The sequence below is a fragment of the Paroedura picta genome, chromosome 7, assembly GCF_049243985.1.
Source record: "Paroedura picta isolate Pp20150507F chromosome 7, Ppicta_v3.0, whole genome shotgun sequence".
Taxonomy (NCBI): Eukaryota; Metazoa; Chordata; class Lepidosauria; order Squamata; family Gekkonidae; genus Paroedura; species Paroedura picta.
Window position 1 is genome coordinate 110,713,750 of NC_135375.1, and position 27,167 is coordinate 110,740,916.

The window sequence follows — 27,167 nt, forward strand, 5'->3', positions numbered from 1 at the left end:
GCTATATATTCCCTGTCATGTAAGAAGATCTGGACTCTGATTTTATAAAGCAGAAGCTAATTATGGTAAATTAGTCAACTGTGTCACATCATCCACATTAAGCCCTATGGTGCCGTATGATAATTCTTTGCTAAAACAGCCAATCAATCCCCTTGAGTTCGGTTGCGGTTCACAAAAACATTGGAGAAATAAAACGGTCTACGTTAGTAAATAATGGCTGACACTTTCCCAGTTGTGGCTGGCCCCATCGATCTCTACCCAAGTGCGGAAACAGCCCTGCAAGTGACAAGCTGTGCTGGCAGAACATTTAAGAAGCAGCAAGGGGATCTTTAAACCTTCCAAAGGCATTCAGTCGCTGACCTAAGAGTAGCAGTTCTTTTAGAAAGATATTTCAGAGGGAGTTGAGAAAGAGCGACAGGGAGTTGAGAAAGACCTCATAAGGTCTTCCTGGCGTCCCTTTAAGTAATGCCAGGATCCATCTCATAAAGAGGTTTGTAATTTGGATCCATCTCATAAAGAGGTTTGTAATTTTTCAATCTTGTCTAGGGCTTGATCTCTCCATCCCCATATTTCTCCCCCACAGAGAAGGGATATAACTTGGCTGATGAAAAGTTTCAGGGCAGGATCTATCCAACATCCACCCTTTGCATAGAAAGACTTTGCTATGGTCCCCGTAGAATCATAGAGTTGGAAGGGGCCATACAGGCCATCTAGTCCAACCCCCTGCTCAACGCAGGATCAGCCCTAAGCATCCTAAAGCATCCAAGAAAAGTGTGCATCCAACCTTTGCTTGAAGACTGCCAGTAGCTTTTTATGCTATCACTTTAACCATTGCCAGATGCACTTTCCAAGAGAATGTTTCACTGAACAGAATTCCTAGATAATTCTATGTACGGCCAAAGAAAATCTCGTCGTTCTCGACGGTGCTGCGGGACTCCAATCTAGCTCTTCCTTGGAATGTATTTTTTAAGGGCTTCCAAGCAAACATGTTGAGGACAGAGGCCGGTGTTCATAAGCCCACCAAAAAAGCAGAATATAAAGCATCTTCTTGCTGCCCCGAAATAAATGCTCACAGGAGTGCCTCCTTTGTTCCTTTCCCCCCCATCAAACACGAAGGTGGTGGTACAAGGGATCCCCGAAGTGTCCCGAGCCGTCATTCACATCGACGAGCAGAGCGGGAAAGAGAAGTACAAACTGCTGGTCGAGGGGGACAACCTGCGCGCCGTCATGGCCACGCACGGGGTCAAAGGGACGAGGACGACTTCCAACAACACTTACGAGGTACGCGGTTCAAAAAAGAGAGGGGCGCATTTGGAAAGTCCGTGTTCTTGGTGCAAGCCAAGGAAGGGTGAAGACGGGCTGTGGGGGAATGTGGCTCGGAGGGATGGGGATGCCCCGCACCAATGAGAGAGTCCGCTTGCCCATGTGCTAATCTGGAATAACTCCCATCTTTTAGGTCGAGAGAACCCTGGGCATTGAGGCTGCCCGTACCACCATTATTAACGAGATCCAGTACACAATGGTCAACCATGGGATGAGCATTGACCGGAGGCACGTGATGTTGCTCTCTGACCTGATGACGTACAAGGTTGGTCCTCGTCACCGTGGTAGTCCTTCAGTTTTGTCCTCACTGCCCACCTGCTTCCCTCCAGAATGAACAGAGGAAGAAGAGTCGGTTTTTATACCTGCTTTTCTCTACCCGAAGGGAGTCTCAAGGCTGCTTCCAATCGCCTTCTTTGCTCTGCTTTCACACAACCCCCCCCCCCCCCCATCTGCCTTCTATATGCTCTAGGGCCGTGGTTCTCAACCTGGGGGTCGGGACCCCTTTGGGGGTTGAACTACTCGGCAGGGCAAGCAGCTTGGCCGGGGGGAGGGGTGCCATCCACACAAAAGCCTTGCGGGGTAGATTGAGATAGAATATTAATCTGTCTGGAGCAGCGGAAAAGAGCGAGATCAGCATTGTGGGATAAGAGGCAGAGCTGAATTGAGAAACCCTGGAAAAAAACAATGGATCGTCATGCTTTTGGTCAGTTTTTGGTTTAATTTCTGTGAAAGAACCCTTGCATAATTTAATGGTTGGGGGTCATCACAACATGTGGAACTGTATTAAAGGGTCATGGCATTAGGAAGGTTGAGAACCACTGCTCTACGGAGAACACGCCAGTGTCCTTGAAAAGACCCTATTGATTTCACGCTGCTCCATTTGTTTTGCCTTTGGTGTTCTCCCCCTGAAACCTGGATTCCATTGGGAGGGGGTGTGAAGATGGTTACAGGCCAGTTCTGGCAATGTATTGATTGGGTTTCCTTGCACTACCCTTAACAAATTGACCTCTTACATCAAGGATTTGTTATTGGGGCCATCTGAAGAAACCTTACATACTAGGTTGTTGGAAGGTATAGAATGAGTTGCTCTTTGGGGAGTAGAGACAAACAGATGATTCTTCAGGTAGGCAGTACCCTGACCTTGAAGGCAAGCACCAGCACTTTAAACCTGATCCGGTATTCAGTTGGTAGCCAGTGCAGTTGCTGGAGAACTCGTGTAATATGGGCTTTCCATGGTGTTTGGGTGAGCACCTGGGAAAGCCGCATTTGGAACCAACTGTAGTTTCTGGAGCAGGGATAAGGGAAGGCCTGCATAGAGCAAATTGCAGTAAAAGGTAAAGGTAAAGGTGTCCCCTGTGCAAGCACTGGGTCATGTCTGACCCTTGGGGTGACCCCCTCCAGCGTTTTCATGGCAGACTCAATACGGGATGGTTTGCCAGTGCCTTCCCCAGTCATTACCGTTTACCCCCCAGCAAGCTAGGTACTCATTTTACCGACCTCGGAAGGATGGAAGGCTGAGTCGACCTTGAGCCGGCTGCTGGGATCGAACTCCCAGCCTCATGGGCAGAGCTTTCAGACAACATGTTGCTGCCTTACCACTCTGCGCCACAAGAGGCTCTTTGCAAATTGCAGTAGCCCAGTCTAAAGGTGATCCCAGTGTATTTTTAAAATTAGCCTCCCCTCCTTCCCTTAGTCTTGGCTTCCTTTGTGCATGTGGCTGTGTTTACTGCAGCCGCCATTTTGTAGCTGGCCCCACCTCCTGCAGCAGCCATTTTGTGCTTGTGCCTCCCCACTCTGTGTCAGAATTCCCAGGGTGCTCCCAAGCTAAAAAGGGCTGAGGCCTGCTGCTTTGTGAGCTCTCGATTCCTATGCAACGTAGCTGGCAACCTCCTTGCCAGGATGGAGGATTAAGCCTGGTAGCCCGAGTCTGAACATCTCTTGGTTCATCCAAAGCAAAGTTCCCCCCTGATTGTATACCTTCTTATCCTCTTCAGACCCCTCTCCCCATTGTAATTCCTTTTGGGTCAGATGCCCACCCTTGGAGATGTAAACACCTGCAAGTTGCTTGCCTGCATGGTCCCACCACAGTCCCAGTTGCAGAACTCTGAAAAACCATCAGGCACTGGCCATTCCCCCACCCACCCACCCACACACTTCTGTCTTGCTTCCAGAGCTCAGAGCTGCTCTGGTTTCCCAGCATGCTGACACACTGTCATACGGAGCCTGGACATCAGCACCCCCGCCAACAGCCTGTTCTCTGGGAAAGTCGCTCTCTTGCTTCCTCACCAGGTTGCTCTTCTTTCTCCTTCTGGACCAGGGAGAAGTTCTGGGCATCACTCGATTTGGACTAGCCAAAATGAAGGAGAGCGTCCTGATGCTTGCGTCTTTTGAAAAAACAGCGGACCATCTCTTCGATGCTGCTTACTTTGGGCAGAAGGACTCAGTGTGTGGTGCGTAATCTGTCTCCGTTCAGAGTGAAACCCGGAATGCATGATTTGCCTCTGGCTGGGAAAATGGAGCAAGGCCTTCTCTGCTGTTGCCCCAGGGAAGGGGAATACAGAGTTCTCTCTTTTTCCTTGTCAAAACCCATATTATAGGGCTTACTTCTTCCTTCCACTTTAGTTTTTTTAATTGCGTTTCTGGAGCTCACTAAACTGATCCGATGAAAAAGGAGTGGAACCGGGAATAGAAGGGGAAGAAGGGGACCAGACAGACTAGGCCGGGGGCCTCCAACACGGGTCCCATGGCACTGGCCAGCAAATGTCCGCCAAATGTGGTAGAAAGCCCAGGAAGGCCCCTGACTGACTCTTGACAGCTTGGTTGGCTGTCCAGATTTTTATTGACATTGCTTTATTGATGTTGTTAGTTGCGAAGTCATGTCCGACCCATCGCAACCCCATGGACAATGATCCTCCAGGCCTTCCTGTCCTCTACCATTCCCCGGAGTCCATTTAAGTTTGCACCTATTGCTTCAGTGGCTCCATCCAGCCACCTCATTCTCTGTCGCCCCCTTCTTCTATTGCCCTCAATCGCTCCCAGCATTAGACTCTTCTCCAGGGAGTCCTTCCTTCTCATGAGGTGGCCAAAGTATTTGAGTTTCATCTTCAGGATCTGGCCTTCTAAAGAGCAGTCAGGGCTGATCTCCTCTAGGACTGACCGGTTTGTTTGCCTTGCAGTCCAAGGGACTCGCAAGAGTCTTCTCCAGCACCAGAGTTCAAAAGCCTCAATTATTTGACGCTCAGCCTTTATTTTTATTATTATTATTATTATTATTATTATTATTATTATTATTATTATTATTATTATTATTATTATTATTATTATTATTATTATTATTATTGATTTAGATTTAGATTTATTACCCGCCACTCTCGGCAAGCCGGCTCATGGCAGGTTACAAATAAAACAATACAATCCTCTCAAACCCCTATGACCCCTCTAAAACTCCTAAAAACTCCTTAAAAGGAGTCACAGATCTTCTCTGTGCATCTGAAGGGTCAGCTATGGCAGCCATTTTATGGCCAGCTGCACCTCCTGGGGCAGCCATCTTGTGGCAGTGCCCATCACGCTGTGTCAGGGTTCCAAAGGTACACACAGGCTCAAAAAGACTGGGGCATCCTGGAGTAGATGGCACAGGCTTTGTAGACCAGAGGTGGAAACCAGCGAAAGCCAGCCTTCTGTATTCATAGGCAGAGCCAGCCTGAAGGTTAGAGGTGCGTTCAGAGCCCTTTCTCAGGTTTGGGAGAGTGCTTAAGAAGAGGAATGCATGCAGTATGTGCCACATTTCTCTTCCAAGTAGGGACTCAGAACAGTTCTGGAACATTATTCACCCCTGCTCCGTTTTCTCACAACAACAACCCTATGCTGAAGTCTAGGCTGAGAGTCTGTGGCAGCCCCACGGTCAGTCCGTCAGTGCCCGTGATTGGGATATGAACCTGGGTCCGCCAGGGTCCTAGCCCAACTGCAAGCTGATTCTCAGCATAGTGTGACCTGATTGTCTGCAGTCTCTTCTCCCGCAATCCTGGCTGATAGTGGCCCATCTCTCTGCAGTAGGGTGGTGCCTCTTGAACAGCTGAGCCCTCCCTGGAAGAGGATCCTAAAGCCCGGCGGGGGCCCAGGGAGGGCAGCCCTGAGATAGAATCAAGACCTTAGGATAATTCTTGCCTGGTCTCTTCTAGGAGTCTCCGAGTGCATCATAATGGGCATCCCCATGAACATCGGGACGGGACTTTTCAAGCTGCTGCATAAAGCGGACAAGGAAGCCAGCCCCGCAAAGAGGCCTCTGATATTCGATAACCCCGATTGCCATATCGCCCTTGCTACGTAGCAGCGGACAGCAGCATGCAGATGGTGTGTTGGAGCTGGACGACATTTATCGTGCACCTCTCTGAGTCGAATTTAAGAGTCTGGAGTCAGGGGAGAAAGCACAGGGTGGGCAAGGGTTCCACCCCCGGCCCCAGAAAAAAGATGCCGGTGTTTTCTTTTGTCCGTTGAGTTTACAGTGAACTTCAAGTAGTGACTTAAAAAAAATGCAAGAGTTTTCTACTATGTTGGCAAATCGTAAGTTGTACATTTACGGTGGAGAATGGGCAGGATATATGGACTGGGATTTTGGTGGGAAGGTCCAGCAATGATGGGAAAAGCTTCACCTGCCTCCTTGTTGGTTGGGAGCATCCAAACCGATTTCGAGTTTCATCAGTGTAGCGTACTGGGGACGAATGAGACACACACAAACGCTTGTGCGATTCATCACCTCTGTGTTTTAAATGCGGGCAATAAAGTTTCCCTCTGTGTGGTAATCTTTTAACGATTTGATGCCAAAGCTTGTGTGTGTCTAAAGATCTTGGTATAGATTCCACCACAGAGCAGTTGACCAAAAATGCATATACGCAATCTACCTGGATCAGAATCTGAATTGGTCCAAAATGGTGGCCAGAAAAAAGGAGCTCTGCCCCTTTCAGAACACTGGCTGGAACAAGACCATGACAGCCAACATTGGCTGTTGAAACAAGGGTCCGGAGGATGCTAAAATGTACACTTTCGGGCATCGACTATTCTGGGAACCGATTTCTCTAGCATAAATACATGTCGACAATCACAGCTGCTTCAACACAGCTGTATTGAAATGAGCAGAAGTTAAGTGGGAGCTCTTTCTCACGCCAGCCACCATTTCAGTAGCTGTTTCTGGAGAGCTGGGTTGTGCCCAGGAATCTCCCCCCCTCCCCAAACTTTGTTGCATTGTAATCTTGATCCGGGCAAGTATTTAAATTAGCGGAAGGTACTTGGAACCCACAAATAATTTCATAGTGGGGAAAACAGATATGAGGGTATGTATGAAGACCACACCCCACTCTTTAAATGAAGAAGGCTTAAAAGTTTCAGGCTTCCTCGGTAGTCTTACATGTGCAGGCCTGTTCTACAGGTGCTCCGCTCATCGTGTGTGGGAGAGCATTTGAGTCCTTTGCAATCCTCTTTTGGGACTTGATTTAACAGTGACCTAAAGTTAGTCCTCCTTCCTTGATCACAGGGCGGCTGCTTTCAGGTTAAGTGGCGGTTCTGTTATTGGGATCCCACCCACCTTTTCCCGGTGAGGATAGGGAGAGGTCTCCAAAGGAAAAAATAAACTCTCACAAGTAGTAGACGTTGGGGGTATAAACGTACGCCACCAGATATTCATTTCAATATGCATTTTAATGGAAAATCACCCAACTAGTTTGCTAGCGTAGTTTACACCCAAATAGAAAATTAAAACAGAAGGGTTAAGATTCATAGCCTTATAGATGTAGTTCGGAGATGGCCAAATTGCGGCTCTGCCAACGTCTATGGACTATATTTACCATGGGCTCATGTAGGGTTGTGCGCTTTGGCAATCACTGAAGCCCGAAGCGGCCAGCGTAGAGGGGAGGGGCACCGGCGCCCCTCCCCTCTGCATTGCAATGCTGGTGATTGCCAAAGCACGCTGGAGCGTACAACCCTAGTCCACGGACATCTGGAGAGCCACAGTTTGGCCACCCCTGATATAGCTGATTATAGATTACAAAGTTATTAAAAGATTTAGACTATCTGCTTCCTTGTGGTCAGAGCCTCAGTGCAGAATTTGGCCACTTTAGAGGTGGCCTCATTACTTCGATCACCAAGAAGGAGAGACAAATGGAACTTACCAGATTCTTCCTGGGAATATAGGTACGTGGCACTAATGTCCTTTTGAAATGGGCAGTATAATAACACATGTTCCATTGTTGTGACTGCGCTAAGTTGGCAGGAGCACATGAAGTTGGGGGTAGGGATTGTGTCTCCCTTCCAGTAGTGCTGAGGGCTGGCGATTAAAGTGGCCCAGGTCAAAGCTGTGTGGTATTTGGGGAACTCTAGAGTGAAAAGAGAGTTCACCAGGACAAAGTTTCAGCTGTGGTTCTCTGTTGCAAACAGAGGGGTGCCCAAGCACTATCCGCTTGAAAGGCTGTGTTCCAAGTTTGTTCTTGAAGCATTTCTTAGCTCCCGAGAATCCAAGACGTTGTCATTTTTTCTCGACCCAAATATTTCCCACAGGTAGAGAACAGCCCAGTGAAATGTACTAGCTAATATAGAACACACTGGGCAGTTGTGTTGATTGTGAGGGTTGAAAACTCTGAGAACAAATCCTAGGTCAGGGGTAGTCAAACTGCGGCCTTCCAGATGTCCATGGACTACAATTCCCATGAGCCCCTGCCAGCAAATGCTGGCAGGGGCTCATGGGAATTGTAGTCCATGGACATCTGGAGGACCACAGGTTGACTACCCCTGCTCTAATGGAGCTTAGCTTAAAAAGAGTTCTCTGTGGCAGGCCTGCACATGCGCAGTCTGCATGTGGGGGGCTTGACAAGAGAGAAGATGAATATATGTTCATTAGTGGTGACTTAAAACCGGGTCTTCAAGCTACTAGGCCAACGCACTTAACCACAACACTATACGACACCACTGTTGTGAGTCAGCTATGGTTTATAAACACCCCTGCCTCGTCCTGAATCCTGGTGTGATTCCCTTCTGAATGCTTAGAGCTCAGTCCTAAACCATGGAGTAGCTGCATTTCCACACCAGCATTACAGCCACACAAGATTATCAAGCAGCACAATTCCTGACTGGTGAGTAGAAGTCAAGACCTGTAAGTCGTGCACTGTTTACAGAAACATTTTGCACCTTTTGATTACTGCATTTGTTTCACTTGCCAATTGTCTCATTGACCACAATGGGTTGTGGTTTTTCAGGGAATCTTCAGCTGATTTCACCTAGAATATACTGTTACCCTAGGCCAGGGGTAGTCAAACTGCGGCCCTCCAGATGTCCATGGACTACAATTCCCATGAGCCCCTGCCAGCGTTCTGTGGCAGGGGCTCATGGGAATTCTAGTCCATGGAGATTTGGAGGGCCGCAGTTTGACTACCCCTGCCCTAGGCGGCAACATAGGGCCACATGGAAATGGAATGGACAGAGGTGATATTAGAATCATAGAATCAATGTTGGAAGGTGCCTCCTGGGCCATCTAGTCCAACCCCCTGCACTATGCCGGACACTCACAACCCTGTCACAACCCCTTTCTGCCCTTTCAGTTCTGGTTCACAAACCAGGGTTGTTATATCAGGCTCCCTGTGGAGCTCCACCTACTGTCCATAGGCTCTCTCATGGGTCCAGATTTGGGACATCCCCATTTGAAAGCATGCTGGATCTGTCCTCAGTCCTCTTGCTCCCCTTAGGGGTTCATCGTGTCTTCTTATATTCCTGTAAAGATTCCATCAGGTGCAGTTATGCCGGCAAGTGGGTTTGTTTGGAAAATTGGTGCAAGCATGACGGCTTGTGTCCCTTTGCTTGTCCTCTGCATTGTCTTGGACTTACCTTCTAGTGCAGGGGTAGTCAAACTGCGGCCCTCCAGATGTCCATGAACTACATTCGCTGGCAGGGGGCTCCTGGGAATTGTAGTCCATGGGCATCTGGAGGGCCGCAGTTTGACTACCCCTGTTCTAGTGCATGCTGAGGGTGGGCTGTCAGTTTCCTCTGTATGGATACACCTCATGGGTATTGCTGCTTACCATGTGGCAATCCAAGGATCTTCAGGTTTTGCCCATTTCCATTGACATTCTTCCACCTCCGCCAGGGGTGGCTACTAGTGCTTTATCTGGCCCAGGAACACCTAGCCACAGTGATCCATGTGATGGTTACCTCTAGGTTAGACTTCTGTAATTCACTCTACGCGGGCCTGCCCTTTTCCCCTGATCCGGAAATTGCAGCAATTTTATCTGGATGAGCGGTTGGAGGGGCTCCTCATTAAATTTGCAGATGGCACCAAATTGGGAGGAGAAGTGAACCCCCCAGAAGACAGTTCAACAAGATCAGAACACGCTGGGAAAGTGGGGACTCCCGATTTAGTAATTCAGCATTTGTCGCTCTATTTGGGAACCAGCTACTCATTGCGCTATTCGGCAATACGCTATTCTGATTTTGCTTTTGTAAATATCGAGGTTTAATCAAGATGCTATGTGAAACCTCCTAGCCTGAGCTGAAAGTAAGCTGAATCTGATCTGTCACTGGGGCCTAAACTGACATCCTCACCCCCTGGCCTCAGGTACAAATTTGCTGGACTCCCTTAACTTGCACATCAATACTAAAGCGTTTTTGTCCTCTGCATAATTAATCCTTCCTGACTAGCTTGTATAACCTGTTCTTGGAGATGTATTTTTATTTAAATCTTTGCATACCCCTACCCTACAGCTTCCTGCTGTATTTAGTCTCTTTGTCTCTTGCAAATAACTTGTCTACCCTCTGGCCTTGGAGCGGCTGTTATGGGTAGAGCTAACGTCCCCCTAGAGCAGAGTCACATGAACCCACGGGCTGAGTGTCATGCAGCGATGCAGCTTTGCGTGGAACTCTTTCCCTCCGGGGCAACATAACCGCTCAAGTCGGGGAGAACAAATTTCTTGTGCATCGCAGGCTCCCAACTTGATTGTCATCCCGGCGATGATTTCTGACTGGAGTGGGTTCTGGTGGCAGCTGACCAACTGTGCAGGGAACAGAATTTGCACATTTGGTGACAAAGATGAGAAGAGACCTGATCCTCTGCTCTGTGACGCTTTGCTGCATCTTCCCAACCCTGCCCTGGAATATGAAAGAGACCTGACAACGTTCTCAGAGCAAAGAGGAAAAGGCACTGTGGTCACATTCATTGGCGGGGCAGTCAGAGAACTGTGGTTCCTATTACCATAAGCCAATAGCAACATGGCTACTGGGTCCCACCAGGCAGAGCACATGCATGCAGCATGGTGCTAAGAATATTAAATTCATAAGAATAAGATTTTAAATGCCATAGTAGCCCTAGGCAGGCACCCTAACCTGGATGGCCCTTGCTAGTGCAATCCGTTAGATCTCAGAAGCTAAGCAAGTCAGCCCTGACTAGATGTGGAGGAGAGGCCACCAAAGAGTCCACGGTTCTTATTTCTGTTTTGTGGTTTGCCTTGAAACGCCTATGGGGTCACCTTCAGCTCTTGAGGTTGCTATAAGAACATTCCCCTTACAGTGAGACAATGTTTTAGTGGCAGTGGCGAAACTGATACAAGAGAGCATATACTGTTCCACTGCCCTGCTTATGTAGACATTTGTAGCAACTTGATTGAACCACTCCTTTAAAAGTTGCCAGAACATCACGATGTAGATCGAGCAAAGAGGCTGCTAAGTTATGAGTCCCCCCAGGTGACAACTCAGCTGGCTAAGTTTTGTGCCACCGCCATAAAAATCCGATGCTCTAAAATACCATTTTAAGTTCGATTTTATGATCTGTTCTAAATTGTATTTTATTAAATGACCATATTCTTTTGGTCTCTTATGTATTAACTTCATATAACTTGGTCTGAACGACTGTAATAAAGTTAGAATCTGAAACCTATGGGGTCACCCTAAGTTGGCTAGGACTCAAGAGAACCTCACCACTACCATGCAGGGTGGTCTCCCACTCCCACTGCTGAATATATCTGGAGGAATGGGAAGAACTTGCCAGACAGACCCAAAGCACAAAACCCTGAACAGAACTCTTCATTAGACGGAATGTTCAAGGATCAGGGCCAGTTTGGTGTAGTGGTTAGGAGTGCGGACTTCTAATCTGGCGAGCCAGGTTCGATTCCCCACTCCCCCACATGCAGAGAGGAAAGAGAAGGCGACTGTAAGCCGCTTTGAGACTCCTTCAGGTAGAGAAAAGTGGCATATAAAAACCAACTCTTCTTCTTGTCACAGGGTTGTTTTGACATTACAATGGACAACAGTAGAAGTTGTCTTGGAATCCCATTAGGAGAGAATGGTGGGATATAAATAAAGGAAATTAACATGTAAACATGTCCTTGCTCCCCCAAGATAACTTCCCCAAGAAGTCTTAATTTTGATTTGTAACCTCTCTAGAGTCCCCAAGCTCAAATATATTGAAATCTTCCTCTGAAGCTTTAACTTTGCCACCATGAACCACGGTGCTTAGATGACCGTTCCTCTCAAGGTAGCTTCAGAGGTCTGTAGTAGAACAGCTGGATTTGAGTCCAGCAGCATTGAGGGACCAACACGTGTTTTGGAGTAAGACTGCCAACTGTGCCTCTTGGAAGCTCATCTCTCGAAAATCTGGTTAGTCTCTTGAGCTGCTTTTGACTTGAATGTGGCTGTCCACCTCAGATCTCCAAGGAGTCTTCCACTGACAGAGGCCAAGTCAATAAGTGTGGGCACTAACACCACCTCCTCTATAAAAACACATCCCATTTACCAGGTTGCATGCAGTCAAGAGTTTGGGTGCGATTCTTGAGGCCACCCTTTCTATGGAGGCACAGGCCGCTGCCATCACTCGCCAGGCATTTTACTGTTTATCAGGCGAAGCTACTAGTGCCCTATCAGGCCCAGAACACTTAGTTATCCATGCAACGATCACCTCCAGATTAGATTACTGTAACGTGCTCCACAAGGGGCTACCCTTGACCCCAATCGAGAAATTACAGCTGGTACAGAATGCGCCTGGTCCTTACAGGGACTCCACGGAGGGCCCATATCCAACCTGCCCTCCAATGACTACACTAGTTGCCAGTTGAGTTCTGAATCAGGTTCAAGGTTTTGGTGTTAAAGCCCTACAAAGTCTGGGCCCTGTGTACTTGAGGGACCACCTCTCCCATTTTGTTCCCTGGAGGGCATTACACTCAGTGCATGCCAACATGCTGGTGATCCCTGTCCCTAGAAAGGTCCGCTTGGTCATGATCTTTTTTGGTCCTGGCCCCAGTCTGGTGGAATGAGTTGCCAGTTGAGATCCAGGCCCCTCCTTCAAATTTCCATCCCATGCTCTTTCCCCTCCAAGGGACCAATGGATGACCAACCTGACAGTGATCGGTAAGGGGCGGGGGTGTATATTCAAGTACTACTTATGGGTTTATGGTGGTTTCATTGTTTTGGTAATGATGTTTTATTGAGGTTTGTTTTAGGGGGGAAAGGTGGTATATACAAACAATAAATAAAACCGCCTTGAGCCAGCTGACTGGGAGTGGCAATGAATATATGCAATTATAAACAAAATACGAATGAATAAATTTTATAAGTCACAGTGCAGTAGGAAATGTTCTGGTAGAACATCAATGTCACCTTGGGGTCAGAGTCCCTATTCTCTCTTCCTCTGCGACCTTGGCCCATTCCACACACATGGGATAATGCACCTTCAATGTGCTTTGGCAGCTAGATTTTCCTGTGCGGAACAGGAAAATCTACTTCTAAAGTGAAACAAAAATGCATTATCTATTGTGTGCAGAATAGGCCCTGGTTGGCAGCTCCTTTCCCAGTTATTTGGCAGCTGTGCAGGCAGGATTGAGATGAAGCCTGCATCAACAGATCTCTCCTGAATTCCCCTGCCTCCCTCTGCACAGAAAGATGCTGTATAGCACAGCAACAAATTAAGGGAGATTTTTTGCTTCAGACAGAGATAAGGAAATACCTCAGGATCTCCTGCCAGAAAGGAAGGACCTACAACGACAAGAGCAAGTCAGGAGATGTTTTTCTTTTAATCTTTCCTTCCCAATTTTCTGAAAACACCTCGGCTAGAATGGAAAGAAGTCCTAGCTACTTAGAGCGAGCTGTTTACCATCAGCCTGCCCACTTTATACTATCTTCACTCCAGACCTTGTTTTGAACAACCTCATCTTCTAATCTACATCTCAAGAGCAAAGACAATTAATTGTCTTAAATGCCTGAATATTAGCCAAGTAGTAACTGGAAGTTTTAATTATGCTTCCCAGGACACTGGATTAATAGCAGAAATAAGACTGAGTAAACCGGACATATTTCTAAGCTTCTATATTAGCTGAAAACTAATTGGTTTCAGAACTTTATTTTTTGCTTTTTTGTGTATAATATCTCCACTGCAAATGTTGTTCTTTTAGATCCAGAGTATCTTTTGAACTTCTGTTCAGTGAGAAATGCTGCCACTCACTGTTTCTATATAAAAATAGATTGATTCACTAACAGGGACCCCAGTCGTCTTCATTTTCTGGAGTCACTTGGTGAGCTGAGATGCTCTGCAATGTCCTTTCTTTGGGCCTTCCGGGGAAAGCCATGGGACTTGAACATGTTTAGGCTGGAGAAGAGGTGGTAACTGGGGGACAGCGGATGACAGACAGGATTACACTCTTGAAGGGTTTGAAATAATAATAAACAAGAACTAGTAATTGGGGTTTTAAAAATGACTAAATAAATTAAAAGCTGTCTCCGTATAGTTAAAAACCTTCTGAGGGTCGGGGCTTGGTCAATGCTCAGGCAGTTTCTCCCAGTGGTTCTGTGTCCAGATGAGGCTCCCAACAGGGAGGCTGCCTCTTGGAGGAGGGCAGGAAGCCGTTCCTGGCGGCAGAACCTGTAGGAATGGGTCTCAATAACAGGCATGAAGGTACTGGCTGGATATTAAGAAAAATATTTTTGCGAGTTCAGCCGTGGGATGGCCTTGAGCAGTCAGCAAGCAGATGGCCACTTGTTGGTGATGCTTTTGTTGGATCCTGACTTGAGCTACATGGCCTCTTGGGCCCCTTCCCACTCTAGGCAGAAGCGAGGCCGGGGATCAGAGGAAGCCAAAGGGGCATCTTACCATTCTGAGGCCTGGCCACCTCTATCTCGATGGATCGTATTGTGCTGGCTGTGGCCAATGTGGGGCGGCCGTTGGGCAAGTAGCTGCGAACTTCCTGCATTCTGCAGGGGGTTGGACTAGATGACCCTGGAGGCCCCTTCTAACTCTATGACTGGTCCAGTCAGCCAGCCAGCTGCACAGCCAGGTAGGGATGTGGGAGGACTTGTGCCTTCTGGGTTGTGCAATGTCCGCCAGGAACTGGGCTGGCGCAGCCATTAAGACACAAGCGCTGACCTCTGGGCCACAAACCCCAGGGCGGGCGCCAGGCCCGGGCTGCCCTTCCGTCAGGGCGCTCGGGCGAACTAGATGATGCCCGGCTTTGGGGGAAGGCGAGGCCAGGCACCTGCCCCGGTGGGTCGCCCTCCGAGGCCGCCTCCGCTCCCAGAAGGCTCGTCCGAGCGGCGGCCGGCCGCGTCCCAGTCAGGCTCGCTCAGAGCCTGGAAGGGCCCGGCTGGACGCGCCCCCGGAGAAGGAAGGAAGGAGGGAAGGAGGCGGAGCTCGGTGCCCCTTCCCTGGCCCGGCCCGCCTGCCGCCCCGCCTCCGCCCAAGCCTCGACCTGCCGCGCGCCGTCGGCCGGCTCCTCCCCGCCCCCGATCGCCAGCCCGGCCAGCCAGGGCGGAGGCGGCGGGGAGCAGCGGAGCCCCAAGTGGCCCCGCCTGGAGGAAGGGCCGCCTCGGCGCCGTGCAGGGACCCCCCCCCCATCCCCGGCCAGCTCAGCTCAGGCCAGGCCGGGCCAGGCGCCTCCTCCTCTTCTTCCACCTCCTCTTCGCTCCCGCCTCCGGCCCGGCGCGGCGATGCGCTTCCTGCAGGCGCGGCCGAGTGGCCGGGCTGCCGCTGCCGCCGCCGCCTCCTCCTCCGGAGCGCAGGGCGGGCAACATGGCTGCGCGCGGCCGCCTTGGGGGCGGCTGAGCGGGGGCGCCGGGCGAGGCTGAAGGCCGCGAGGGGACGCTGACCGGGGCCGGCAAGCGCAGGCAGAGGCGGCCCGGACGCAGCGCCACACTCCCCCGGAGCGGCGTCGGAGCAGCCCGGCTCGCCAGGAGCGCGGCGTCGGGGCTGCTCCCATTGTCTGCGGGCGGGCGGGCGGCGGGAAGGCGGGGCCGGAGCGGGGAGAGCCGCCTGCCTGCCGAGCTTGCCCAGCCTAGCCGAGCCGAGCCGAGGCTTCCTCCGGGCGGGCGCGGCGGGGCCATGGAGCCCAAGCACAAGGAGCTGCTGGCGCAGTGCCGGCCGAGCCTGGCGCAGGCCATGAGCGAGGTGGACCGGGTGGTGGAGCTGCTGGAGGCGGCGGGCGCGCTGGGGCCCCACGACCTGCGCCAGCTGCGCGACGCCGCCGCCGCCGCCGCCCCAGCGGGGCCCGCCGAAGAAGGGGCCGCCCACGAAGCCGCAGCCCCGCCGGCGGGAGGAAGGGCCCGGGTCGCCGCCAGCGCCAGCGCCTCCGCCAGCGCGCGCAAGGCCGAGCTGCTCCTGCAGCTGCTGCTGGCCAAGGAGCGCGACCACTTCCAGGACCTGCGCGTGGCCCTCGAGAAGACGCAGCCCCACCTGCTCGCCATCCTCTACCTCAACCACGGCGCCGCCCAGCCCGCCGACGCGGCCGGTGAGTGAGGGAGGGAAGGAGGGAGGGCCGCGCTGGGGTCTGGGGCAGTGGGGCTTCTGGAGTTCTGGCCCGCGGGGGGATCCCCGAGGGCACCTGGGGCTTGGCCTTCCTGTGACACGGAGTGTTGGACTGGAAACCCAACAGGGCTTCCCTTAGGTCAGGGGTAGTCAAACTGCGGCCCTGCAGATGTCCATGGACTACAATTCCCATGAGCCCCTGCCAGCTTTCGCTGGCAGGGGCTCATGGGAATTGTAGTCCATGGACATCTGCAGGGCCGCAGTTTGACTACCCCTGCCTTAGGTTGTTCTGTCTGGGGCAGGGATGGGCAGCCTTCCTGGTGTTTGGGGGGATGACAGTGTGTGTGGGGGCGACTTTTTGGTTCCGAAGGGAGGGGGGGGGCTTCTGGGCCCGGAAGGATTCCTCTGGAAGGCACCTCGGGGTTGGCCTCCTTGTGACACAGAATGGCCTGAGCCAGCATGGACCCTCTTATGCTCTTAGAATCCACCTGGGGGTCTGTCAGTGGTATTGAGGGAAGGATTAAAACAGGGGTAGTCAAACTGTGGCCTTCCAGATGTCCATGGACTACAGATCCCATGAGCCCCTGCCAGCAAACGCTGGAAAATCTGGAAGGACGCAGTTTGACTACCCCTGATTTCTGGGGCCTGTTGATCTGCCTGCATCACCCCTGCCGGCATCACCCAGACAACAGAGACAGATGGGGAAAATTGCAGCTTCAGAGGGAGATGTCTGATCCCCTTTCCCCATGGTGCCTTGAGATCCCCCAGATTCCAAGTAATTCCCCTGGAGAAAATGGCTGTTGCTGTGGAGCGTGGCCGCCATGGCATTACCTCTTGCTGTTGGCCCCTCTCCTCCTCAAAAGTTGCTCTTTCCAGGCTCCTGGAACCTCCCGACTGATGGTTGGCATCCCACCCCTGCCCCTCCCTAGCGCCATCCTCCCAATTTCCACAATTTACCAACTGAGAATTTACTTAGTGTACGAAAACAACTGTAGGAAAGTATTTAAAAAACCAACATGGCTAGGCATTCCTGCCTCCCCCTTTCCCCAAACAGCTGTAACCAAAATGATTATAAAGGACATTATGTATTAAACCAGGGGTAGTCAACCTGTGGTCCTCCAGATGTTCACGGACTACAATTCCCATGAGCCCCTGCCAGCAAATGCTGGCAGGGGATCATGGGGATTGTAGTCCATGAACATCTGGAGGACCACAGGTTGACTACCCCTGTATTAAATGGCTAGTAGGGGCAGGCCTTGGCCCTCTGTCAGGGGCAGGCCTCGGCCTCCTTGCCAATTTGGAGCCACTGTGTGAGGCAGGGTGCTGGACTAGATGGGCCATTGGGCTGATCCAGCAGGGCCCTTCTAATGTTTGAAGACCTCAGTCTCTCTGCCCTGTTGTGGGCCCTCAAGAGTATTTCGTTGGCCACTGTGTGAGGCAGGGTGCGGGACTAGATGGGCCACTCAGCTGATCCAGCGGGGCCCTTCTGATGTTCTGAAACGTGAAAATAGAAAGCTGTATCAACTGTATGCTAGTATGGCCTTTTCCTTTTTGCTTTGGAACATGACTTTCAGGTTACGTCTGTACAAGGGTTTGCGTATTGGAGGAGTTTTCAACCAGGTCAGGTTAATGAATAGAAGGAAGGTCTCAATTGCCTCAGTTATTTCTCAGGAGTAGGTCAAAGTTGAACCACGGGGGAAGGTGGGATATAAATGTTTTAATAAATAAGTTTCCAGCAGTGAAGGAGGAGGTGTGACTCTTTTGACCATCTTTTTCTGACCTTGCTCTTTTAGGGACCTTAATCAAACTGTTGCCCATGGTTAGGTTCTTTGGTGTGTCTTGACGATCAAAACCTGTGTGTTTCACTATGTGGGAGGGTGTCAATACAGCAATATGTGCTCCGTGTGACTTGCAGTTTGGGTAGAGCGACCTGCAACCAGGAGAAAGCTGCAGCCATTCGAGGAGACGACTGAGAGGAGATCTGATAACCATCTTCAAGTATTTAAAAGGCTGCCATATACAGGATGGAGCAGAGTTGTTCTCTCTTGCCCCAGAGGGACAGACCAGAACCAATGGGTTGAAATTAATTCAAAAGAAATTCCATCTAAACATCAGGAAGAAGTTCCTGGCAGTTAGAGTGGTTTCTCAGTGGAACAGACTTCCTTGGGAGGTGGTGGGTTCTCCATCTTTGGATATTTTTAAACAGAGGCCGGGTAGCCATCTGACGGAGAGGCTGATTCTATGAAGGATTAAGGGGTGGCAGGTGACAGTGGATGAGCGATAGGGTTGTGAGTGCAGGGGGTTGGTCTAGATCAGGGGTAGTCAACCTGTGGTCCTCCAGATGTTCATGGACTACAATTCCCATGAGCCCCTGCCTTTACCCCTGCTCTAGATGACCCATGAGTTCCCTTCCAACTCTATGATTCTATGATTCTATTCTATGGCTTGAAACCAGGTGATTTTGTGGTCGACAGGGTTTGCCCCGAGGTGCCCCCTGCATTATCATGATCCTGTGGGGGAGACTGCAGAGAAAAGCAGATCTGCTAGGGATGTTAGTGCCCTCTTGTTGGGAGGGAAGATGCTAACCAAACATTGCTCTGGACAGATTTTATGCTTTATTGAGCTGGTTTTTGAGAAATGCAATAATGAAGATGTTTTGGAAAATTCAGGTTCTTGGGAAAGGGAGGGGGACATACTCTGACTCCCGACTGCATTTTGGAACGACATTGTCCTGCCCCCCAGGGGTTTGGCCTGCCCTCGGCAGGACACCCCATCTTCTTTCATGCTTTCCATGCTTCCTTGTGTTCCGACAACTCCTGCGCTCAGTGGAGAGGAGAGGTTGGGATAGGAGGGAAGAGTTTGGACTCAGAATGTGCCTGAAAACTAACGTCCAGCTATCTGTCAGACTCATTATGAAGTCATTTATCTTACTTAAAAAATAGTTTTCCTTTAGCACTGGGACTCGAGCTGGCTTATGAACCTGCAAACAGTGCAATGGGAGCAGGAGGAGACCCCGAATAAGTCATTCAACAGCGCTGGATGCAAGGGTGGAGAAACAGCATGAGAGTAAACGAGGCAGTGGGGGCTGCCACAAATGCTGGTAATGTTGTTTCCTTCTTCCCTTTAGCAGTGTAGGTTTGTGCGCTTTGGGACAGTTCGGCCGCCTCTGTGGCTGCATGCCACTGGCCCTCCTCTCCGCGGTGTTGGCAGCCTCTGGCTTTGGTGATCCCCGAGGCGGCCGGAGCGCACATCCCTAGAAAAGAGCCAGAGTGCAGGAGCACTTTGAAGACTAACAAAATTTGTGGCAGGGAAGGAGCATTGCCCTCCAGCATTGGAGGCTTGCTAAACCGCCGTTTCACTGCCAGATGTGCCTGGTGGGTCACGGGTCACACAGCCCTCTCATGTCTGTGGAAGGGAGTCGTGACTCCTGAAAGCTCCTCCCCTGACCACCAATGTTGTTAGTTTTGAACGTGTTCCTGGACTCTGTCTCTTTTCTTCCACTACAGACAGACAAACACGGCCACCCAGCTTGGTCTACCTCTTCCCTTTATTTTATTTGTTTTAGAGGCAGCCCTGTTGGAATGCAGTAGATGAGCTAGCGTGGCACCTCAAAGGCCAACAAGACTTTGAGGGTTGTGATGGCCCATGGCCGAAGGGCGCTTTGGCTCTCAGAAGTTCATACCCTGGATCTTGTGTTGGCCTCTTAGGTGCTTCTGGGCGCCAATCTGTTTTGTTTTATTTTGGTTATTTATAACCTGCCTTTTGACTGAGGCTCCAGGTGGATTATATCATGTTAAGTCAAGTAAAATCAACAGACTGGGGCATGCAGGGAACAGTGGAATAGGGTTTGGACTACAGAAAACTGAAAACAAACCGAAGTCTCAAGCAGAGCTGAAACGAAGCATGAACTTTAAAACAGGAAATGTCAAGTGGTGTGGAAGCTACCTAGTCTGGAGAATACGTACAGTGCTGGATAACAACACAGTGGAATAGGCCACAGTACCTTACCAGTGCTACTTCCTGAACCATTTCCTTGCCTCAGAGGCTGACGGCCCCTGAATAAATCCATTTTGCATACTTTGCCAGAAGCCAGGTGAACAGGCTTCTGTGAGGCATTCATTCATTCATTCATTCATTCATTCATTCATTCATTCATTCATTCATTCATTCATTCATTCAGAAATCTAATGTGCGAGTGGGAGGAGGGAGCACAAATCACATGGCAGGTGCTACGCTCTTAATCCCCCATCCGGTGGTGGCTGCAACTGAGGTGCTGGACTGGATGGACCACTGGACTGATACCTCTGGCTTGTTATGTGCTTAGAGCCGGGTTAGTCAAACTGCGGCCCTCCAGATGTACATGGACTACAATTCCCATGAGTGAATGCTGGCAGGGGCTCATGGTAATTGTAGTCCATGGATATCTGGACGGCCGCAGTTTGACTACCCCTGGTGTAGTGGGTTATGGCAGTGACATCCTATAAAGTAGTGCAAAGAGAGAGGCTTGTGAGCATGGGGGTCCAGGAGAGTTCCTTGGGAAACAAAGCAGTTCTGCTCGCCTTATATGAGGACAGCTGCAGCTGGAATGGGGTTTCCAAGAAAAGGGAGTCTTGAGTGTGCATTTAGCACATTTATGATGTTCTTTGGGATCCACCATATTCGTATAGAAAACAGACCGGCAATCTGTTTCTAAAAACAAAAGAGGCGCACAGGTGAAGATTGTTAAACCTTTCTTTGCTTGCTGATAGCTGCAGCCCCCACGCAACTTCCTGCATAAGAACTCAAATGTGGGAAAATGTGACATTAAGAGATGCACAGAAATTAGGAAAGTTTTCAAACAAGAGTATAGTTTGAATGAGGATTGAAGACCGAGAGTGTTGTGTGGCATTTTTCACTTGGGCTCCTCTTATCCTCTTAAAATTGAAGCTTTCTAGGAACATAGAATCATAGAGTTGGGGGAGACATACAGGCCATCTAGTCCCACCCCCTGCCTCAAGCATCCAGGAGAAGTAGCTGTCCAGGTGCTGCTTGAAGACTGCCAGTGATGGGGAGCTCAGCAACTCCTTTGGCAGCCCATTCCACTGCTGAACTACTCTGACTGTGAAAATGGTTTTCCTGATACCTAGCTGATATTGTTCTACATGTACCCATCGCTGCGGGTTCTGTCCTCTGCTGCCAACAGGAACCTTTCCCTGCCCTCCTCCAAGTGAGAACCTTTCAGATACTTAGAGAGCCATCCTGTCCCCTCTCAGCCTCCTTTTCTCCCGGTTGAACATTCCCAAGTCCTTCAGCCTTTCCTCAGAAAGTTTGGTCCCCAGGCCCTAGATCACTCTCCTCTGCCCCCTCTCCCTTTTGCCCACTGAAAAGGCCCTGTCTCTCTTGTACTCCCTAGACAAGTTTCTTTGATTGATGGAACAGTCAGGAGGGCTTCCCATGTAATCTTAATTCCTGGGCAGGAAAACATGGGAGAAGACGGGCCTTCAGATACCCTAATCCCAAGCTATGTAGGACTTTGAGGTGAGTACAGTCTTGGTCTGAAGCAACAGAACAAATTCCAGTGGCACATTTAAGACCCACAGAGTTTAATTCCGAGTATAAGCTTTTTGTGCATGCCACTAGGCCTCAACTTTGTTTAAAAGTCAAAACAAATACGTTGAATGGTGTTTGGGAGTGGATTGGAAGCCAGTGTAATTAATGGTTGTAGCAACTATCCTTTGGCAGTAATTATAGATCAGGGGTGGCCAAACTGATCAAGGGTGGCTGCCAGGAGCTCATGGGAATGGTAATCCATGGACATCTGGAAAGCCACAGTGTGGCCACCCCTTGCTAGACAGATTACGAATGACACACAAACAAAAGAAACAGCAAGGGTGGTGGGACTATTACAGCCTGTTTTGAGATATGCCCTATTAGAAATATGTTGCACTTACTGCTTTATTTCACTTACTCCCTCATGAGTTTACACAGGATGTCTTAATCGCTGTAGCAGAGTCAAAGGTAGAGCAATGTAACTAAATTTAGGGCCCTGTGTCTGACAGCTAGGGCAGCTGTGAAAGCCAACAGGAAATAATATTGGATGACCGAGCAAGGTATTGGCCCCAAATAACTCCCGACAACTCTTTGTTGTGCTGAGTCATGGCGGTGTTGCATTGCAGTTGCTGCCGCATCCCTAAATTAAAAATCGGGAGCTCCGAAGCATGAAAGCCCAAAACTGGCTTGTTGTGAATCATTGTGCGTCCTTGCAAGATTTAAGGGCGAATTTGGAAATGAGAGTCGCTCGCGTATTGTTTTAGCAGTCTTGTTCCGCAAGTTTTCAAAAATTAACGTATCTGCGCAATAAATCCGCCCAGGGGATGGTGCCCTGACCTAGATGAGCCAGCCCAGCCCAGCCCAATCTTGTTGGATCTTGGAATCTAAGCAGGGCTGACCCTGATTAGCACTTGGATGGGAGACCATTAGGAAAGTCTAAACATCTCATGCCTTGACCTGAATGACTCAGGCTAGGCTGATCTCCTCAGATTTTGGGAGCTAAGTGGGGTTGTACCTGATTAGCATTTGGGTTGGAGATGGGATGGGAGGCCCCTGAGGACGTCTAGGGTTCCTACCATGAGCCAAGCAATCGCAGACCAGTCCTGAGCATCTCTTACCTTGAAAACCCCAGCAGGGGTGGCCATAAGTTGACTGCAACTCGATCGCTCTTGGGGAGGATGGTGGAACCGTACCCCTTACCTCTGGCTCCACGGTGGGAATGCAACGTTATATTCCTTAGGGCAGGTGCTCCATTATCATGCCCTTCATCCAAACTGGCCCCTTGTCTGGGTCTTCCTTCCATGTGCGGCACATGATGCGAAAGACTGATATAAAAATCTGGTAAGCTTGGACAATCTTGAGCAATTCTGACAAATTTTTGTATTACTGGAGGCCAATGGCTATTACGTTGAAGATGTGAGACATTTTTACCGTCTCCAGTGACAGCAGTTCAGTTGAATGTCACCACTTCTCAGTGCCTGTAGGCAGTGTCTGTGTGAATCGTGGCTGTACGCTGTCATAGAGTTAAGGCGCACATGTGGCATTCAACTGCAGCAAGACTGAAGCGGTCTCCCTGTTAGTTCAGTCAGTCCCAAACAGGACTTAATTACTCTCTCTTGGCCTCTTTAGTATTAGGCCAGTATATGCAAGGTTTTCAGAATTATACATGAGAAATTGGATCACAGATATGTGATTTAAATACACTATTAAAATACACTTCTTAATCTTCTCATGGTAAAGGTAAAATTATCCCCTGTGCAAGCACCGAGTCATGTCTGACCCTTGGGGTGACGCCCTCCAGCGTTTTCATGGCAGACTCAATACGGGGTGGTTTGCCTTCCCCAGTCATTACCGTTTACCCCCCAGCAAGCTGGGTACTCATTTTACCGACCTCGGATGGATGGAAGGCTGAGTCAACCTTGAGCCGGCTGCTGAGATCGAACTCCCATCCTCATGGGCAGAGCTTTCAGACTGCATGTCTGCTGCCTTACCACTCTCCGCCACAAGAGGCTCGTGTTAATCTTCTACTTAGCTGATAAATAACGATGTACAAAAACCGTTCAGGTCCGTTCTGTGAAGGAATTGTAGCAGAAGGAAGGAACTCAAAAGTTGAGCTGTGGAATAATATTAAAAAATTATAACAAATATTTATTAAAGTGCACCAATATAATGTTTAAAACAAAGTAAAAACTATAGAGATCTAACTGCACATGGATAGACCAAATGCGTTTTGACCCTCATGGGTCTTCCTCAGTGGTCAATATTATTATACAATGCACGCCTGTCTAAAACCAATTCTGTAGCAGAAACAATTCTGAAGAAGATGCGGGTCTTAAGTAGCTGGCAGACCATCCGTTCCTATATCTTTCTAATTGTCATAGCTCGCTGTATTATGTATTGTATTACTGATTTTTCAGTGGTCAGAATTCAGTGTACTATAGCGGTCTCCAACCTTTTTAGGGTTGTGGACCGCCTCCGGGGGGTGGGGAAGAGCCTGTGGCCCGGGCGCCGCGCATGTGCGTTAGCGCCCTCTAGTGGTGAAAATGCGCATGCGTGGAGATGCTGTGCAGCTCCACGCATGCACATTTGTGTCCGCTGGTGTGCAGGTGGCTACGCCTGCCTCTTCCCCCTCCCTGTAGCAGCAAGATGCTAGCCGGGCCGCAAGCGAAGTGGCTGCTTCTCTCACGGCCTGGTGAGCTTCTCGCTGCAAGGGGGGGGGAGAGACAGGCGTGGCGGCCCGTTACGGAGGCCTTAGCGGCCCGGCAGCGGTCCGTAGACCGGGGGTTGATGACCCCCGGTGTACTACACACTTTATATAGGGACTGTTTTCACTAATCACACTGTACTTTTTTCACTGTATGGATTAATTTTTAGCTTTCACACAATTTAGTATATCTGCAGATCTGCCCTGCGATTCCGTCACTTACAGTGTCTGGAAGCAAAAAATAACTACTCAACTAATGGGATGGGAACTCAAGGATGGGAAGAGGGGATCAAACTTTGTTAACTTTACAGTGTGATGTCCTTGACAATGGATGATCAAATGCTCCCTTTCTTCCTACAGCTGAGAATTGGGTGCGTGTTCAGTGCCCATCAATCTGTGACCTTCTCAATGGCCTTTCACTAGCAACCTTGCTCACATCTTGCAACCGGGGCCCTTGTGGCTCCCTTGATTGAGTCCCCTGTCTCATATTGGGTCTTCGTGCTGCCTTTTCCTGCTGCCTCATTTATTTCCCCCCCTTGAAGCAACCCTTACAGGAAGTTTCAGCTGAGAGAGAAATTCTTGGCCAAAGGGATACGTGGCAATCTTCCGTGCTCAACCGGAACTTGTATGTAACCATGTACTGTACTGTAACCATGTTGAGTGGCATGATAGTGACAGAAAACCGTGTTTGGCAGTGTGGGAGGGGGTGGAACGTGTGTTGCTCCAAGTTCTTGGGCTGCCAGGTTCTCATGGCAATGTAATTCTTAGCCCTTATGTAGTTCAGTTTAGGGAAACGTCGTAGAGATGTGTCCCAGCCTCCCGAGCTTTGTGATGTCAGCTGACTCTCTCCTTTGGGTAGTGATGAAAAGGAGTTGCGTTGGTGTCAGATGTACACACTGATGTACACCTCATTATGGAGCAGTGGATTTGAATGCAGATGGAAGTTTTTAAAAGGCGTTGCTTGTTTTGAAGCTTCATAGATGCCTGGGGAAATAGGGCATGTGTGAAGAGATGTTCTTGCCAAGGTTGTTCATGGGTCATGGGATTGGTCTGCCTTGCTGCAGGCTGAACTTCGGATGGCTTTGAATGGGTGGCAGATGCAGTTTTGTTAGTTTTTTGTGGACATTGTAGCAAAGGAGACCTTTATGGTTTGTTCTTGGTCCTCCTCTAACTCTTAGACCACCGAGCCACATATTGGGGGGAGGGGATTCTTAATTACTTTGAACAGAAATTGCTGTTGTAGTACAATGCAATATCCGGCACGAAGTACCTGACTCATATTCCTTAAACTGGAATTATTAGCAAATATAAGAATGTAATCCCTAAAGTTAATTTTCCCCACATTAATATTTATTTGTGGCTTTATTTTGATTTTGATTTTTCTCCTGCCCCTCTCGAGGCAGTTGTCAGATTTGATAAATCAGTGTAGTGGTCCAGTGTGATCTAAATAAAGCATTCCCCTTCTGGCTTTTGAAGCAATTTCTCCACAGGGGATAGGATCCAGCAAGCTTCGGATGTTGTTTGGAAGGAGGAGTGTGTGTGTGTGTGTGTGTGTGTGTGGTTATTATTTAAGGAATTATTTTACAGATTTATTCTCAGCCTGATTTGGATCAGATGCTGAAACTGGTACTGGTATAATTTTGAAAAAACGTTTTCTGAGAATTGCTCAGGGAAAAATTAGTTTCATTTCCTGAAATTAGAGAGTGGACTATATGCTGAGGTCCCATCCTGCCCTAAACCCCGCTTTCCCCAGGCTCCAGCCCCAAATCCTCCAGGCATTTTCCAACTCAGAGTTGGAAAATAATTAAAAGTACACTATACAAGACTCTATTATGCAAATAATAAAAAATCCTAAAATTACATCCTAAAATATTAGTGTTGACATTTTTTGTATTGCTTTAGAGCAGTGGTCCCTAACCCCCGGTCCAAAGACCGGTACCTGGTCCGTGGATCAGTCGGTACCAGGCCGCGGCGCCTCCTCCTCATACTGCTGCCCTGCCAATCTTTGGTACTTGGCTCAACTTTGGCTCTCCAGTTCACCTTTGGTGCTCTGCAGCGGCCACCACTGTGCAGATGCTGCTGGCAGTGCCCCCCAGCGGGTGGCGGGAAGTCAGGGGCGCCAGTGGGAAAGCAAATGGAGCAGGGGCTTAGGCGGCGGCAATGTTCCTTGACAAAAGACTACCCCCACCCCGGGCCTCAGTAAAATTGTCAAGTGTTGACTGGTCCCCAGTGATAAAAAGGTTGGGGACCACTGCTTTAGACCATATAGAATCCAGTTTATCTGTATCTTTATTGTTTCGGTATGCAGTTAATTTAATTAAGGTATACATTTCCTGTATTTTCGATAACCACTCTTGGATTTTAGGAGTGATATTTCCTTTCCATTGTCTAGCCTATACTAGTCTGGCAGCTGTGATCATATGCAAAGCAATGATCCTATATTCACCTGAAGTAGTAGGAAGAGAATTTAATACCACTGTCTCTGGACGACGTGGAATTTCTATCTCTAGGCCAGCTGTCATTATCGGGACTATTTGTACCCAGAAGTTGTAAGCACGATCACATTTCCACCACATGTGAAGGAAGTCTGCCTTCTTCTCGCTGCAGTGCCAACATCTGGTGTTATTATTTTTTATGAATTTTGCCTAACCTTAAGGGTGTCAGATGCCATCTGTGAACCATCTTTAGCAGGTTCTTTCTTAATGAAAGGCTAAACCACACCTTCCTCAGGCTCTGCCCCCAAATCCTGTAGGCATTTTCCAACTTAAAGATGTATAATGTATAAGACTTTATTGTTTCCAGCCATAGGCCATTACAATGCAATCAATATCATATCAGTTGATATAAAAACAGTAA

General features: G+C 49.3%; 3 protein-coding genes across 7 annotated transcripts in view; 2 read left to right on the forward strand and 1 right to left on the reverse strand.

Annotated features, from left to right (window-relative positions):
- Positions 1-6,133, forward strand: part of POLR3A (RNA polymerase III subunit A) — a 53,981-nt gene extending 47,848 nt beyond the window's left edge. For both annotated transcript variants that reach the window (XM_077345951.1, XM_077345950.1), the window contains exons 28-31: positions 1,117-1,281; positions 1,457-1,588; positions 3,641-3,773; positions 5,502-6,133. In XM_077345951.1, coding sequence (XP_077202066.1) covers positions 1,117-1,281; positions 1,457-1,588; positions 3,641-3,773; positions 5,502-5,650 — 579 coding nt within the window. In that variant the 3' untranslated portion in view covers positions 5,651-6,133. The remainder of the gene's footprint in view (positions 1-1,116; positions 1,282-1,456; positions 1,589-3,640; positions 3,774-5,501) is intronic.
- The window catches only part of RPS24 (ribosomal protein S24), a 324,293-nt gene that overhangs the window by 57,475 nt on the left and 239,651 nt on the right, over positions 1-27,167 (reverse strand). The gene's annotated exons all lie outside the window — the stretch shown is intronic.
- DLG5 (discs large MAGUK scaffold protein 5) overlaps positions 15,656-27,167 on the forward strand; it is a 124,392-nt gene continuing 112,880 nt past the window's right edge. For all 4 annotated transcript variants that reach the window (XM_077345946.1, XM_077345948.1, XM_077345947.1 and 1 more), the window contains exon 1: positions 15,656-16,061. In XM_077345946.1, coding sequence (XP_077202061.1) covers positions 15,656-16,061 — 406 coding nt within the window. The remainder of the gene's footprint in view (positions 16,062-27,167) is intronic.